At 35.9% G+C, this 17,283-nt stretch overlaps 3 protein-coding genes across 5 annotated transcripts in view; 1 reads left to right on the top strand and 2 right to left on the bottom strand.

Annotated features, from left to right (window-relative positions):
- The window catches only part of LOC121373225 (zinc metalloproteinase dpy-31-like), a 102,194-nt gene extending 91,506 nt beyond the window's left edge, over positions 1-10,688 (bottom strand). Inside the window, exon 1 of the mRNA XM_041499716.1 lies at positions 10,655-10,688. The gene's annotated coding sequence lies outside the window, so the exon portion shown is untranslated. The remainder of the gene's footprint in view (positions 1-10,654) is intronic.
- LOC121373226 (desert hedgehog protein A-like) overlaps positions 1-16,870 on the bottom strand; it is a 25,482-nt gene extending 8,612 nt beyond the window's left edge. The window contains exon 1 of the mRNA XM_041499717.1: positions 16,786-16,870. Coding sequence (XP_041355651.1) covers positions 16,786-16,800 — 15 coding nt within the window. The 5' untranslated portion in view covers positions 16,801-16,870. The remainder of the gene's footprint in view (positions 1-16,785) is intronic.
- The window catches only part of LOC121373223 (blastula protease 10-like), a 117,806-nt gene continuing 112,124 nt past the window's right edge, over positions 11,602-17,283 (top strand). The window contains exon 1 of one of the 3 annotated variants that reach the window (XM_041499714.1): positions 11,602-11,667. The gene's annotated coding sequence lies outside the window, so the exon portion shown is untranslated. The remainder of the gene's footprint in view (positions 11,668-17,283) is intronic. The other 2 variants (XM_041499715.1, XM_041499713.1) reach the window with 2 other exon arrangements.

The following is a 17,283-nucleotide window of genomic DNA, read 5'->3' as shown; positions in this document are numbered from 1 at the left end:
ATTAATAATAGTGGTAGCAGCAGCAATGATAATAATAGTAGTACTAGCATCATCAATGCCAGTAGTAAGAACATTAATAATAGTGGTAGCAGCAATGATAATAATAGTAGCAGTGGCATCATTAATGACAGTAGTAAGAACATTAATAATAGTAGTGGTAGCAGCAGCAACAATAATAATAGTAGTACTAGCATCATTAGTGACAGTAGTAAGAACATTAATAATGGTGGTAGCAGTAGCAATAATAATAATAATAGTAGCAGTGACATCTCTTATGACAGTATTAAGAACATTATTAGTAGTGGTAGCAGCAGCAATTATAATCATAAGAACACTAATAACTGTAGTAATATACGATATAGTCCGTTTGCGTCAAAAGAGAACAGATGGATTGTCATTTAACATAATGAATAATGTTACAATGCATATGAAAGCATATTATTACCTTTCAAACCCATACCAACTCAAAAAAATTTTTTTTTGTTTTATCTGAGTACAAATAAAAAAGTGTCCTTATAAATTGCCATGAAACTGTGTGGGTTAAAACTAGTTGATTTTAATACAGATATGGATGTGTCTGATGGGACATCAAAGGAGAAACAACCACAATTCTGCTTTTAAACTCCGTGTACAGCATTGTCGACTCAACCCAGCACTTTTATTACAATTACTTCGAGATACTTATTTTTATTCTAAAAATTAATTTGACCTATCTGTATCATCACATTATTTTTGCACGTATTGTAGGTTGACACCCAGTAGCCGATGTATTTTTCATGCTGGGGTATCGTTAAACATCTATTCTATTCAGCTGATAATTTGTTCAAAAACGTTTCGTAACATTTTTAAAATGTTATTATGATTGGTATGGGTTTAAAACTTAATCATATGTTGTTTTTTTACTTCAGTTTTACCATTACACACTAACATTCGCAAAATGTAATTTCGTTGGGTAGACTAAAAACTCACTGTTGCATGGGTATGCTAAATTGACGCTTTTTATGTCGAGCCAGCTTATGTATTTCTTCCCAATTTTATTTTGGAAGTTTCTCTGAAGGATGGTTATTCCACTCTGTTTAAAGCATAACAGAAGTAAAATTAGTAGTCAACCATGCTAGTCTAGATCTGAATCTTCAATGCACATTATTAAGCAATTTGTGAGATACAAGATAGCAGAAAAAGCTATGATTGATCATTCGTTCCATGGTTTTACAAATGCAACTTGTAGGATTGGTTGAATCAGAAGGAAAGTCATCATAAATCCTGATTTGTTTAGTTTTACAAGAACCATCAGAAGCAGTAGAATTTGTTGAATCCTTACCAGGATTGTGGATATGAATGACAATTGGTTTCCTCCAACCTGGAGGAAAGTCATCATAAATCCTGATTGTGTTTTAGCTAAATGAAAATGAATTTTATCTGTTCGTACTTAATATAATGGGCTGTGCAAAAAACATTCTGCAATTCCTCTACAGAGGACATGCTTTATACATCAGCATTTTCAGATGAACAATTAATAGGCTGCTTTTCAGCTTTATTTCTCAAATATAAGTAGACACAGCTGTATTGAGTCATGACAAAAGTTGTCTTCGAAATATCACAGTGAGACGTGCTATTCATATTACTGGCAGACAAATGATGAACTGGATTACTGGATTCGTTTTTCTTGATCTTACGGGTTCTGTTCATATCATTGACAGACAAATGGTGAACTGTATTACTGGATTCGTTTTCCTTTGATCTCACGGGCTGTATTCCAGAAAGCTTTCACAGATGTTAGAGAATTCAGTTTGGAGATGATTTCTTTCTCTGTCTGAACTCTTTGCAAGCCTTAACCCTAGAAATGCGATATGCACTCAGGTTATCGCAAATAGGTTCACGCTTGAACAAAGAAATCATTAAACATGGCTTCTAGATTATGGCAGCCCCACTCCCATGGCTAGTGATATGCAATATCGGGCTAGCAAATAACTACTACTGCCATGTCCGAAGGCCAGTGAAAACAAATTGTCAAATGTTTCACTCTATGTAGTAAATATGAAGATCCTGCCCCCACCTCAACCCCCAATGCTAGTGTTTTTAAGCACTATCTCCCTGTTTAGGTGGCATATCTGATATTTGTTCTTACAATGTAAACAATATGAACAACAGAGACTGATTCTATGTAATTCCTTACAGCTTTTTTAACCAATAGATTTACAGTTACTGTTATATGGTAGAAACACATTAAGCGATGCCAATAATAAAGAAATATTTACTTATGTTCAAATATATATATATATATATATATATATATATATATATATATATATATATATATATATATATATATATATATATAAACCTCATCGTTTTGATTAATACAGTATTATTTAAATTACCAAAAGGATTATTTGTAAAAGTGATAGCGAATTTAACTGCACGTGATGTACTCTTTGTGTAATCTTTTGTATCATATGTTTTTTCTTTCCTTTACATTCTTTTGTATACAATACATTTCCTTACACTGGTTATCCTTGAATGTATACATGTAGTTTATATGTACAGATAAGTAATGTAGGTCGCCAAATATATTGTATCTGCCCAATTCTTTTGTTCTTTGTACAATAAAATATGTTTACAATCAATCTGATTATTACTATTATTTAGTAAAATTTGAAAAATAAAGTAGGGCTAGTAGTCCGGCTCCCAGATACCAATTTTCATAAATATTATGAAGATTTTATGAAACTTTCAGGGATTGAAGGTAACATATATGGCTTCAATCTCAGAAGGGGTGCCCACTCATCCGGGCACTATTTTCAAGATGGCCGCCATTTTTCAAAATGGCCACCGTTTTTCGAGGTGCTAACACTAAAAATGATAGAAATAACCGATTTCATTGATCTTAGTGTCTATTCATATGTTTTTGACAACTCTAAAACTGAATATTGGGTTTGTAATTTCGAAAATCCAACATAGCGACCCGTAGCGGACATTTTCGAAAATGGACGCCATTATTTAAAAAAAAAAAACATTAATTAACCAATTTTCACAATCCTGGTGTCGATTTATGTTTTTGACCATAGTAAGACAGATTACGAGGTTTAAAATTTGGAAAATCGAATATTGTGATCAGTAACGGCCACTTTCCAAGATGGCTGTCATTTTTTGGGAACTTGAAAAACTATTGAAACTGTTTCTTAACCATATGTCTGACGCCATATAACCGTAATTAAAATGTGTTGAGTGCGTCGTTAAATAAAACATTTCTTTCTTTTTTCTATTGAGACTGGATGATTCTGGTGTCAAACTATATTGTTTTTGTTCGACGAAAACAGCGAGCAAGTTGCATTTGAAGATTGGTGTTCGGAAGAAGCTAAACAACATCCACTGTTCAAGTATTGGCTCATATCACTTCAGCTCTTGAAGCTTCTCTTCACATTTGTCCGCTCGATTCGTCAACGCAACTTTGGTTTGTACCTCACTTCACTGAAGAAGATGCTACCATGGTTTTTCGTAATGGACCACCAAAACAACTCGCGTTGGCGTTCGGTACATGTGAAAGACCTTGTCGAACACGAAACTACTGCACCTGCCATCTACCAAAGATTTCTCACCGGAGACTTTGCTATCTGTAAAACTCATAGGCCATTTTCGGCGATTGGAATTGATCAAGCCCATGAGCAAATCCAGTTTAAGGATAAAGACATGTTCTCCAGATTGTTCATCGTCAGCTAGAACCGTCAGCTAGATCTAGATACATGCTTTCAACGTGATAATCAACCATTTCCTCTTGCCTTGTCTGCAGATGGTGATCTCTATCTTGGGCAGAAAGCTGACCTGCTCGGACTGTTGGAAACTGTGCCAGACAATGCTGACAACACAGCAAGCAACCGTGTCACATGTGATGGTTTGATCATTGACGGAGCTGCACTCGTTAACATCTTGCAACCCCAAAAAGAACTGAAAACATTTGACCAGTACTATTCGAACACGTTTGCTCCTCATCTCACCAAACAAGTCACAACAGTTAATGCTACCCATCTTGATGTTATTTGGGATATATACGTAAACGATAGCTTGAAAGAACAGACGCGACAGAAACGGGGTACAGGGGTGAAGATGGTTGTCCGGTTATCACGTGCACTGCCCAGAAATTGGAAGGATTTCCTCAGAAATTCAGACAACAAACAACAGTTATTTGACTTACTTGCATACTTGACCGTTGAAAGGATGGGTAGTACGATGGCACTTCATGTTATGTAATATCAACTTCATGTTATATAATATCAACTTCATGCTATGTAATATCAACTTCATGTTATGTAATATCAACTTCATGCTATGTCATATCAACTTCATGTTGTGTAATATCAATTTATGCTATGTAATATCAACTTCATGCTATGTAATATCAACTCCATGTTATGTAATGCCATATTCATGTTATGTAATATCAATTCATGCTATGTATTATCAACTTCATGTTATGTAATATCAATTCATGCTATGTAATATCAACTTCATGCTATGTTATATCAACTTCATGTCATGTAATATCTATTCATGCTATGTAATATCAACTTCATGTTATGCAATATCAACTCATGCTATGTAATATCAACTCCAAGCTATGTAATATCAATTCATGCTATGTAATATCAACTTCGTGTTATGTAATATCAACTTCGTGTTATGTAATATCAACTTCATGTTACGTATTTCGGTGAATAATAATAATGAGATGCACAATGTAATTCAGAATATTTCAGCCTTTTGACACCCCCCTCCCCCCCCCCCCCCCCCCCCCCCCCCCCCCCCCCCTTTGTCATTGCTACTGAGTTCATGTAGCAGTCCAGACTAACAGATATTTCTGTAGTCCGGTTCGTACTATGTTAGGTACGACACATTTGAGTTACTTCTGAACCTACTGCTTTTAAAATTGTACACAAAAATACACTTCTAATTTACGTCTTATCTCAAATCAAGCTGAAATCATTGACACAAAACAATGTTAATGGAGGCTAGGACGGACTATATGTTTGGTGTTTTTTTGTCATTATATGTTATTTGTTTTGTTTTTGTGCAAAGTAAACAGACAGCAAATGAGATTTATACTTCAGCCAATGAGCAACGGATATAGTTCCACAGAAACCTGCTATCCTTTCCTTTATTTTATTGTGTTGGCATCACCACTGATTTGACGGTTAATGATGCAATGTTGAAAGGCGGCCAACTACAATAATGATGGTGGAGAAAAGGGTTGATTTGACATATAGGTGATGCAATATTGAAAGGAGGCCAACTCCAATAATGATGGTGGAGAAAAGGGTTGATTTGACATATAGGTGATGCAATATTGAAAGGAGGCCAACTCCAATAATGATGGTGGAGAAAAGGGTTGGTTTGACATATAGGTGATGCAATGTTGAAAGGCGGCCAACTCCAATAATGATGGTGGAGAAAAGGGTTGATTTGACATATAGGTGATGCAATGTTGAAAGGCGGCCAACTCCAATAATGATGGTGGAGAAAAGGGTTGATTTGACATATAGGTGATGCAATGTTGAAAGGCGGCCAACTCCAATAATGATGGTGGAGAAAAGGGTTGATTTGACATATAGGTGATGCAATGTTGAAAGGCGGCCAACTACAATAATGATGGTGGAGAAAAGGGTTGATTTGACATATAGGTGATGCAATATTGAAAGGCGGCCAACTCCAATAATGATGGTGGAGAAAAGGGTTGATTTGACATATAGGTGATGCAATATTGAAAGGCGGCCAACTACAATAATGATGGTGGAGAAAAGGGTTGGTTTGACATATAGGTGATGCAATATTGAAAGGCGGCCAACTCCAATAATGATGGTGGAGAAAAGGGTTGATTTGACATATAGGTGATGCAATACTGAAAAGCGGCCAACTCCAATAATGATGGTAAAGAAATAGGGTTGATCCGTACATATAGGACTGAATGCCATACCATGTAGTGGGTTGCCGCTCTGCTGTGATTTAAAGGGACATTCCCGAGTTTGCTGCAATGTTTAAGATGTTATCGACTAACAGAGACGATTGTAATTACATATCAAATAAACTGACGATCAAAAGAAAGTATACCAATTATTTTTATTATAAATAAACACAATACACGTTCATGGAAGGTTAGATAGGTTCCAGTATGGTTCGTTATAATGCAATCAATGACGAATAGTCGCACATTGCTGCGTTTGGGCGATGTCGCACGTCAAAATGAGTTTATTCATCAAATTTATACTGCAAGAGAAACATGATACTCGTGCACATAAGGGTATAAAAAAGGGTGCCATTGCTTAGAACATGCCTCAGTCAACAGTAAAACACCAGAGACCATGGCAAGGCTAACTGCTGAAGAAAAAGAGAGAGAGAGAGAGAGAGAGAGAGAGAGAGAGAGAGAGAGAGAGAGAGAGAGAGAGAGAGAGAGAGAGAGAGAGAGAGAGAGAGAGAGAGAGAGAGAGAGAGAGAGAGAGAGAGAGAGAGAGAGAGAGAGAGAGAAAGCTATTGGTATGGTGCAAGAGAGTGCGAGTTATGCCTATGTGGCAAGAATCCTGAATTGCACAAAACTGACGATCACCAGGTTAATACAGCGTTACAGGGTGACTGGCAGGACTACAGACAGACCACGAAGTGGAAGACCCCGCGTCACAACAGCCAACGAGGACCGCCATCTCCGTATCTTACACTTACGTAACAGATTCCTCACTGTGACGTCATCTGCAGCGACTGGCCTTGGACATGTCATCAGTCGTCACACTGTACGTCGTCGACCACGACAGCATGGTATAAGGGCCTATCGACCATTCAGAGGGATGACATTGACGAGGCAACATCGATTTCGACGTTTACGTTGGGCACGTCAGTTTCAACGTTGGCAACATCGGAACTGGCAACGTGTACTCTTTTTCTGATGAGAGCAGGTTCCAGTTACTCAGAGCTGATGGCAGGACTGGGATATACCGACGTGCAGGAGAGAGAACAGCTCCGTGCTGTGTTCAGGAGACTGAACAGTTTGATGGTGGATCTGTGATGGTTTGGGGCGATATCTGTGGCCAACAGCGGACAGACCTTATTGTCATTGACGGAGAAATCTTAACGCACACCGTTACATCAACCATATTTTACGTCCCGTCCTGTTAACGTTCTTGCAACACCATCCTAGACTCTTGTTTCAACAGGGCAATGCCAGACCTCACACATCTCGTGTGGTGCAACAGTTCTTCGCCACAAACAACGTCAATGTTTTGCTATGGCCAGCCCATTCACCTGACCTGTCACCGATAGAACATTTGTGGGATCATCTTGGCCAGCGAATTCGACGTCGTCCTAACCCTCCACTGAACAGGGATCAGTTGGTACAGGCACAGAGGCAGGAGTGGAGGGCAATACCTGATTTCGCCATTAGGCGCCTAACAAACTCTGTCCGACGTCGGGTCCATGCTTGCATACTTGCACATGGTGGACATACACGCTATTGAAACATGTTCTTTGTGGTCAAATTTATTCACCTTCGTTATGAGTGGTCCATTATGAAATCGCACATCTCACCCCTGGTGCTGTTGTGCACTGTGATATTATCATTTTATGGGTTTTATTGAGTCTACTCGTGTTTATTTTTCGCTAAATTATTATACTTTCAAAATATAACATTTGCATCAACTTGTATTTTGTGTTGATTTTAATACTTTGAAAAAATAATTGGTATACTTTCTTTTGATCGTCAGTTTATATTTTATTGCATGCAATATTAGTGGCTGTATGTTAAACGTGTTTCTGATCGTTCTAATATTTGTACCAGTCTAAATTTCGTTTTATTTCCTAAAATACGTACGAAATTATTTGCAGACAAAATCCTGTTTGGGCTTCTTACAAATATTAATACGGCCAGAAACACATTGAATATACAGACACTGATATTCGAAACAAGAAAATATATTTAATATGTAAGTTTAATCATAGAAATATTTTATTAGTCGGAAACATCTTACAATGCAGCAAACTCAGGAATGTCCCTTTAAGAGAAACATCTTACAATGCAGCAAACTCAGGAATGTCCTTTAAGAGAAACATCTTACAATGCAGCAAACTCAGGAATGTCCTTTAAGAGAAACATCTTACAATGCAGCAAACTCAGGAATGTCCCTTTAAGAGAAACATCTTACAATGCAGCAAACTCAGGAATGTCCCTTTAAGAGAAACATCTTACAATGCAGCAAACTCAGGAATGTCCTTTAAGAAAAACATCTTACAATGCAGCAAACTCAGGAATATCCCTTTAAGAGAAACATCTTACAATGCAGCAAACTCAGGAATGTCCTTCAAGAGAAACATCTTACAATGCAGCAAACTCAGGAATGTCCCTTTAAGAGAAACATCTTACAATGCAGCAAACTCAGGAATGTCCCTTTAAGAGAAACATCTTACAATGCAGCAAACTCAGGAATGTCCCTTTAAGAGAAACATCTTACAATGCAGCAAACTCAGGAATGCCCTTTTAAGAGAAACATCTTACAATGCAGCAAACTCAGGAATGTCCTTTAAGAGAAACATCTTACAATGCAGCAAATTCAGGAATGTCCCTTTAAGAGAAACATCTTACAATGCAGCAAACTCAGGAATGTCCTTTTAAGAGAAACATCTTACAATGCAGCAAACTCAGGAATGTCCTTTAAGAGAAACATCTTACAATGCAGCAAACTCAGGAATGTCCTTTAAGAGAAACATCTTACAATGCAGCAAACTCAGGAATGTCCCTTTAAGAGAAACATCTTACAATGCAGCAAACTCAGGAATGTCCTTTAAGAAAAACATCTTACAATGCAGCAAACTCAGGAATATCCCTTTAAGAGAAACATCTTACAATGCAGCAAACTCAGGAATGTCCTTCAAGAGAAACATCTTACAATGCAGCAAACTCAGGAATGTCCCTTTAAGAGAAACATCTTACAATGCAGCAAACTCAGGAATGTCCCTTTAAGAGAAACATCTTACAATGCAGCAAACTCAGGAATGTCCCTTTAAGAGAAACATCTTACAATGCAGCAAACTCAGGAATGCCCTTTTAAGAGAAACATCTTACAATGCAGCAAACTCAGGAATGTCCTTTAAGAGAAACATCTTACAATGCAGCAAATTCAGGAATGTCCCTTTAAGAGAAACATCTTACAATGCAGCAAACTCAGGAATGTCCTTTTAAGAGAAACATCTTACAATGCAGCAAACTCAGGAATGTCCCTTTAAGAGAAACATCTTACAATGCAGCAAACTCAGGAATGTCCCTTTAATCTGAGTTGTTTCCTTCTTGGACCCCACGATAGAAAGATAAATTCAATAGTGGAAAGACGTCACAGGGGTTAGACTCTTCTTTTTGTGAAGAGAGGAAAACATTGGGTGCTTTTTGTATAATTGCTATATAGGCTGATGCTTGTATGACAAGGGTTTACACATTGTCAAATTAAGCTTCTGTTGTGAGTGTAGACCCAGTTTATTGGTGGGGAAAATCTAGTAGGCCATCTGATTAGAGACTTTAGGAATCTGGTGGTCCAAAGTAAATTTGGTTTGCCAAAACAGTCCTGCTAGTTCTAGACCCAAGCCACATTACGGTATTGCTTACAAGTCAGAGTTCACAAACTGGATCCAGTACTTGTGCGAGTAATTTTTCTTGACGAATCGTACACACGAGACGGTCTCCCAATCTTTCATCCCCCGCCTTTATCATCGCAGTGTGTCCCGGATCTGATAATGAAATTAGCTTTTGTATAGCGATACTTCAAACGCACATCGATTAAATCATCATTAGCTATTGGATGTGAATCATACGGCAATTCTGACGCATAGTCTCCAATTACAGAATATGGACTAATTAATCATCCATTATTGGATGTCAGACATTTGATAATTCTGACATGTAGTCTTTATTTTAGGTTTCATTTGTTTAACGACACCACGGAAGCACATTAATTAGTTGATAATTTGCTACTGGATGCCAAACTTTCATCATTTCCGCATAAAGTCTCCTCAGGATACTTCCTACATATTCGTTTTGTTTAGTTTGAATGCATTTTGCCACACACGGAACAGCACATACCACAGCTTTTAATATACGCTTATTGGGAAAGAGAAATCATAAAGAGATTATTACCCTCGTATGTGTCGGTATCGTCAATATCATACAATAGGAATAAAAGTTGTATTATGCTTACCTCTTTACGAGCCTCTGGCGAACACAATACGTTTTATTTATTCCTAATATATATACACGCACACACACATATATATATATCCCCCTCCCCCCACACCTGCCCTCAGTGCCGATCTCACTATGTGTGTGTGAACTTGGTTAATTTACCTTCGGAAAACTTAAATTAACCTTTGATTCCATCCCTCCTTTGCCCCATTTGTTTCTGATGTGATCCATTTTTTCTGATGTGATTGATATTCCGATGGGCAATATAATACACCGTCCAATAAACCTTATTTTATATTATATTATTTTTATTATTATTATTATTATTATTATTATTATTATTATATTATTATTATTCGTCAATTAGAACACGTTGTCCATTTAAAATCAAATATACATTTATTGGCTAAAACCTTTACAATGAATACTTGATCCAGCGTTGATACTTACTAAAATCTCCACTTTTTATTATGTACGGTATTTGATTGTTTAGCCAAACTATTCCTTTTATAAATGCTGCTCGTTTCCTGTGAAAGACGAACAATAAACTTTGATTTTAGTTTTTTCCCTTTGGGCAACATAAAAGAAGACGAAGGAACAAATATAGCGCACGCACACAAACACAACATTGGACGGTGTATTATATTGCCCATCGGAATATCAATCACATCAGAAAAAATGGATCACATCAGAAACAAATGGGGCAAAGGAGGGATGGAATCAAAGGTTAATTTAAGTTTTCCGAAGGTAAATTAACCAAGTTCACACACACATAGTGAGATCGGCACTGAGGGCAGGTGTGGGGGGAGGGGGATACAGAGTGAGATCGGCACTAAGTGGAGGTATCCTAAGACTCGTACATTCCTTCTTTGTTTATCAGAATCGAAATACCCCAATGTTTATGATTTCCCCGCAATGCGTTAAACCTGATGGGATTTAGTGACGTCACGTAATCTTATGACGTTGTATGACAAGCAACGTAATGTGGAAATAAACAGATGAAACATTACCAAGTGAAAAATCTAATTCAGGACATTATAACCAGCAAAATTGTGAAAATCGTACACACCGAATACCACCAATGCATTTTTATTTCTAACATAAAAATGCTGAGAGTGCCGATTCTAACTGCATGTTCATGTATCATGTACGTTTCTAAATCTGCGAGATATTCGTTACACAATTTGACGATTACTGGCATTGCCTTCGTCGTATTTGCGGAATTAAACTCAGTATGAATAAAGATGTTATCTATTTGTTGAAGGACAGCAAAGCGTTTTGTCACACGTTATAATTAGCTGTTGACGTTGCGTTACGATGCAACGTGTCAGTTCAATACGGCTCAAACGCGAGATAGTAAGTGATATGTAAGTAGATAAATATTCATTATGCAGCTCGCACATGATCAAAACAGGCACTGTCTGTGTGGAAATAAATTAGAAGGACCAGAACTAGAAGGAAAGGTAAACTGGTTATTATTTTCTTTTAAACAATAATACTGTGACGGTACATGCTCTTATCTTTTCGCCTGTGGCGATGTTAATTGTTTTAGAGGGCCGTGTGCGGCTTGGTTGCGTAATACCCCCGCGCGACGGTGGTCGAGCTGTTCCCAATATGCACTTAGACCAGGTATGGAGGCCATGTGGCCAGTAGTTACGTAATACCTCCGCGCGACCGTGCACCCTAATACACACCCAGACCAGTTTTGGAGGCCATGTGGAGAGTGGTTACGTAATACCTCCGCGCGACCATGGAATCTCTAGCGAACTAGGCGACGATCAGTCTAGGCTTCTAAGAAAATATATCGACTCTGGGAGTGGTGGAAATTCACATGATAAGATTCGGTCCCGCGTATTGTCTCCGGACCAGTCTGGGATTTTATAATAAATAGCTAGGATTTTAGATATATCGGGGAGAAACATTTGGAAGTATCCAGGGGATCGGACGTCGTCCACTGAACGATCTATATAAGTTCAGTCCGGACGTGGTAAATATATGTGTCTGCTCTGTTGTATAACCTTGATTCGATTGATGTGACTTTAAATATTTTAATACTGTATTATACCAATATTATTTAGACAGTGTTTCCGGTAATCTGACGAAGTAAATTGTAAGCTTCACTGTTCTAAAATTATTAAAGCTTAGCCGGTCATCCTAGAGGACCTAGGTAAACTGTAGGTTATTGTCTTTATTGTGATAGGTACCAATGTTAATTCTGTATTACAAGGTTACTGAATGAGTAGTTAAGGGTTAATTAAAAATTAACCAGTTAGGAATAGAGTTGTAATTCCTTTATTAATTTAGTTCCCCAGGCAGCGTTTCTTAATTATCACGCGTGTGGGTGTTGTATCACGGTGAAGTGATTAGAATATTGTGTAAACTTGACACTAATTAAGTGTTTAGCTCTGGGTTGTTATTATTTGTTGTTGTTAATTAACTACTGCGGCAAGTACATTTGTCAGCGTAGTGTTAATACAGATTCCAAAGAGTATTGTGTTTTGTTGTGTTTCCTAGTGAACTAAACGTGCTATAGTATATACTTTGTATAATATCTTATATATGATTATACTTAGAGCCGAGCCACTCGGGTATTGGACTGCCCGATACAGAGAGATCTAATAGATATACAGTTAGAAGAGATATTTGGATAATCGTGTTTTATTCAGTTACGGGTATTATAGGATCCCCGTGACAAATACTATAATACAGGTAAAATAGTTATTACTTACTTTAAAACACTAACATTACACTACAGGTAAACTGGTTATTACTTACTTTAAAACACTAACATTATACTAGAGGTAAACTGGTTATTACTTACTCTAAAACACTAACACTATAATACAGGTAAACTGGTTATTACTTACTCTAAAACACTAACATTATAATGCAGGTAAACTGGTTATTACTTACTCTAAAACACCAACATTATAACACAGGTAAACTGGTTATTATTTACTTAAAAACAGTAACATTACAACACAGGTAAACTGGTTATTACTTACTTTGAAAAGCCAACATTACAACACAGGTAAACTGTTTATTACTTACTTTGAAACGTGACACATTACAACACAGTAAATGGTTATGCTTACTGTGAAAAATATTCATTACAACACAGGTAAACTGGTTATTACTTACTTTCAAAAAAACATTACATGCAAGGTAAACAGTTCATACGGCTACTTTAAAACGACCAACATTACAACATAGGTAAACTGGTTATTATTTACTTATGCAACACGCACATGACAAAACAGGTACGGTGGTTGTGGAAATTAAATTAGAAACACCAAAACAGCAACACAGGTAAACTGGTTATTACTTACTTTTTAAACACTAACACTATAATACAGGTAAACTGGTTATTACTTACTTTAAAACACCAACATTACAAAACAGGTAAACTGGTTATTACTTACTTTAAAACACTAACATTACAACAGAGGTAAACTGGTTATTACTTGCTCTAAAACACTAACACTATCATACAGGTAAACTGGTTATTACTTACTCTAAAACACTAACATTATAATACAGGTAAACTGTTTATTATTTACTTAAAAACCCCAGTAATATTACAATACAGGTAAACTGGTTATTACTTACTTAAAAACACCAACATTATAATACAGGTAAACTGGTTATTACTTGCTTTAAAACACTAACACTATAATACAGGTAAACTGGTTATTACTTACTTTGAAACACCAACATTACAACACAGGTAAACTGGTTATTACTTACTTTGAAACACCAACATTACAACACAGGTAAACTGGTTATTACTTACTTTGAAACACCAACATTACAACACAGGTAAACTGGTTATTACTTACTTTAAAACACCAACATTACAACGCAGGTAAACTGGTTATTACTTACTTTACACTAAGACTATAATACAGGTAAACTGGTTATTACTTACTTTACACTAAGACTATAATACAGGTAAACTGGTTATTACTTACTTTACACTAAGACTATAACACAGGTAAACTGTTTATTACTTACTTTGAAACACCAACATTACAAAACAGGTAAACTGGTTATTACTTACTTTGAAACACCAACATTACAACGCAGGTAAACTGGTTATTACTTACTTTAAAACACCAACATTACAACACAGGTAAACTGGTTATTACTTACTTTGAAACACCAACATTACAACGCAGGTAAACTGGTTATTACTTACTTTAAAACACCAACATTACAAAACAGGTAAACTGGTTATTACTTACTTTGAAACAGCAACATTACAACGCAGGTAAACTGGTTATTACTTACTTTGAAACACCAACATTACAACACAGGTAAACTGGTTATTACTTACTTTGAAACACCAACATTACAACACAGGTAAACTGGTTATTACTTACTTTGAAACACCAACATTACAACACAGGTAAACTGGTTATTACTTACTTTACACTAAGACTATAATACAGGTAAACTGTTTATTACTTACTTTGAAACACCAACATTACAACACAGGTAAACTGGTTATTACTTACTTTGAAACACCAACATTACAACACAGGTAAACTGGTTATTACTTACTTTACACTAAGACTATAATACAGGTAAACTGTTTATTACTTACTTTGAAACACCAACATTACAAAACAGGTAAACTGGTTATTACTTACTTTGAAACACCAACATTACAACACAGGTAAACTGGTTATTACTTACTTTGAAACACCAACATTACAACACAGGTAAACTGGTTATTATTTACTTTGAAACACCAACATTACAACACAGGTAAACTGGTTATTACTTACTTTGAAACACCAACATTACAACACAGGTAAACTGGTTATTACTTACTTTAAAACACCAACATTACAACACAGGTAAACTGGTTATTATTTACTTTAAAACACATGCAACATTACAAAACAGGTAAACTGGTTATTACTTACTTTGAAACACCAACATTACAACACAGGTAAACTGGTTATTACTTACTTTAAAACACCAACATTACAACACAGGTAAACTGGTTATTACTTACTTTAAAACACCAACATTACAAAACAGGTAAACTGGTTATTACTTACTTTGAAACACCAACATTACAAAACAGGTAAACTGGTTATTACTTACTTTGAAACACCAACATTACAACGCAGGTAAACTGGTTATTACTTACTTTAAAACACCAACATTGCAATGCAGGTAAACTGGTTATTACTTACTTTAAAACACCAACATTACAATACAGGTAAACTGGTTATTACTTGCTTTAAAACACTAACATTACAATACAGGTAAACTGGTTATTACTTACTTTGAAACACCAACATTACAACACAGGTAAACTGGTTATTACTTACTTTGAAACACCAACATTACAATACAGGTAAACTGGTTATTACTTACTTTGAAACACCAACATTACAACACAGGTAAACTGGTTATTACTTACTTTACACTAAGACTATAATACAGGTAAACTGGTTATTACTTACTTTGAAACACCAACATTACAACACAGGTAAACTGGTTATTACTTACTTTGAAACACCAACATTACAATACAGGTAAACTGGTTATTACTTACTTTGAAACACCAACATTACAACACAGGTAAACTGGTTATTACTTACTTTGAAACACCAACATTACAACACAGGTAAACTGGTTATTACTTACTTTAAAACACCAACATTACAACACAGGTAAACTGGTTATTACTTACTTTAAAACACCAACATTACAAAACAGGTAAACTGGTTATTACTTACTTTGAAACACCAACATTACAACACAGGTAAACTGGTTATTACTTACTTTAAAACACCAACATTACAACACAGGTAAACTGGTTATTACTTACTTTAAAACACCAACATTACAAAACAGGTAAACTGGTTATTACTTACTTTGAAACACCAACATTACAAAACAGGTAAACTGGTTATTACTTACTTTGAAACACCAACATTACAACGCAGGTAAACTGGTTATTACTTACTTTAAAACACCAACATTGCAATGCAGGTAAACTGGTTATTACTTACTTTAAAACACCAACATTACAATACAGGTAAACTGGTTATTACTTGCTTTAAAACACTAACATTACAATACAGGTAAACTGTTTATTACTTACTTTGAAACACCAACATTACAACACAGGTAAACTGGTTATTACTTACTTTGAAACACCAACATTACAATACAGGTAAACTGGTTATTACTTACTTTGAAACACCAACATTACAACACAGGTAAACTGGTTATTACTTACTTTACACTAAGACTATAATACAGGTAAACTGGTTATTACTTACTTTGAAACACCAACATTACAACACAGGTAAACTGGTTATTACTTACTTTGAAACACCAACATTACAATACAGGTAAACTGGTTATTACTTACTTTGAAACACCAACATTACAACACAGGTAAACTGGTTATTACTTACTTTGAAACACCAACATTACAATACAGGTAAACTGGTTATTACTTACTTTGAAACACCAACATTACAACACAGGTAAACTGGTTATTACTTACTTTAAAACACCAACATTACAATGCAGGTAAACTGGTTATTATTTACTTTAAACACTTGCATTACAAACGTTGTGGTTGCATCCAGGAATATTTATCACAACAGATCTGTCTCTGTCTCTTTACCTGTCTCTCTCTGTCTCTCTCTCTCTCTCTCTCTCTCTCTCTCTCTCTCTCTCTCTCTCTCTCTCTCTCTCTCTCTCTCTCTCTCTCTCTCTCTCTCTCGCTCTCTCTGTCTCTCTAACATTGCAATAGAGGTAAACTGGTTACTAGTTCTGTAAATAACTGACATTGCAATCCAGGTAAACTGGTTACCAGTTCTGTAAAACTGTAACATTGCAATAGAGGTAAACTGGTTTCTAGTTCTGTAACACACTGACATTGCAATAGAGGTAAACTGGTAACATTGTAATAGAGGTAAACTGGTTACTAGTTCTGTAAAACTCTAACATTGAATAGAGGTAAACTGGTTACTAGTTCTGTAAAACACTGACATTGCAATAGAGGTAAACTGGTTACTAGTTCTGTAAAACTCTAACATTGCAAT

The sequence above is a fragment of the Gigantopelta aegis genome, chromosome 5 (assembly GCF_016097555.1).
Source record: "Gigantopelta aegis isolate Gae_Host chromosome 5, Gae_host_genome, whole genome shotgun sequence".
NCBI classification, from domain to species: domain Eukaryota; kingdom Metazoa; phylum Mollusca; class Gastropoda; order Neomphalida; family Peltospiridae; genus Gigantopelta; species Gigantopelta aegis.
The sequence above is the reverse complement of the archived record's forward strand: the minus strand, read 5'-3'. Positions and strand labels throughout refer to the sequence as shown.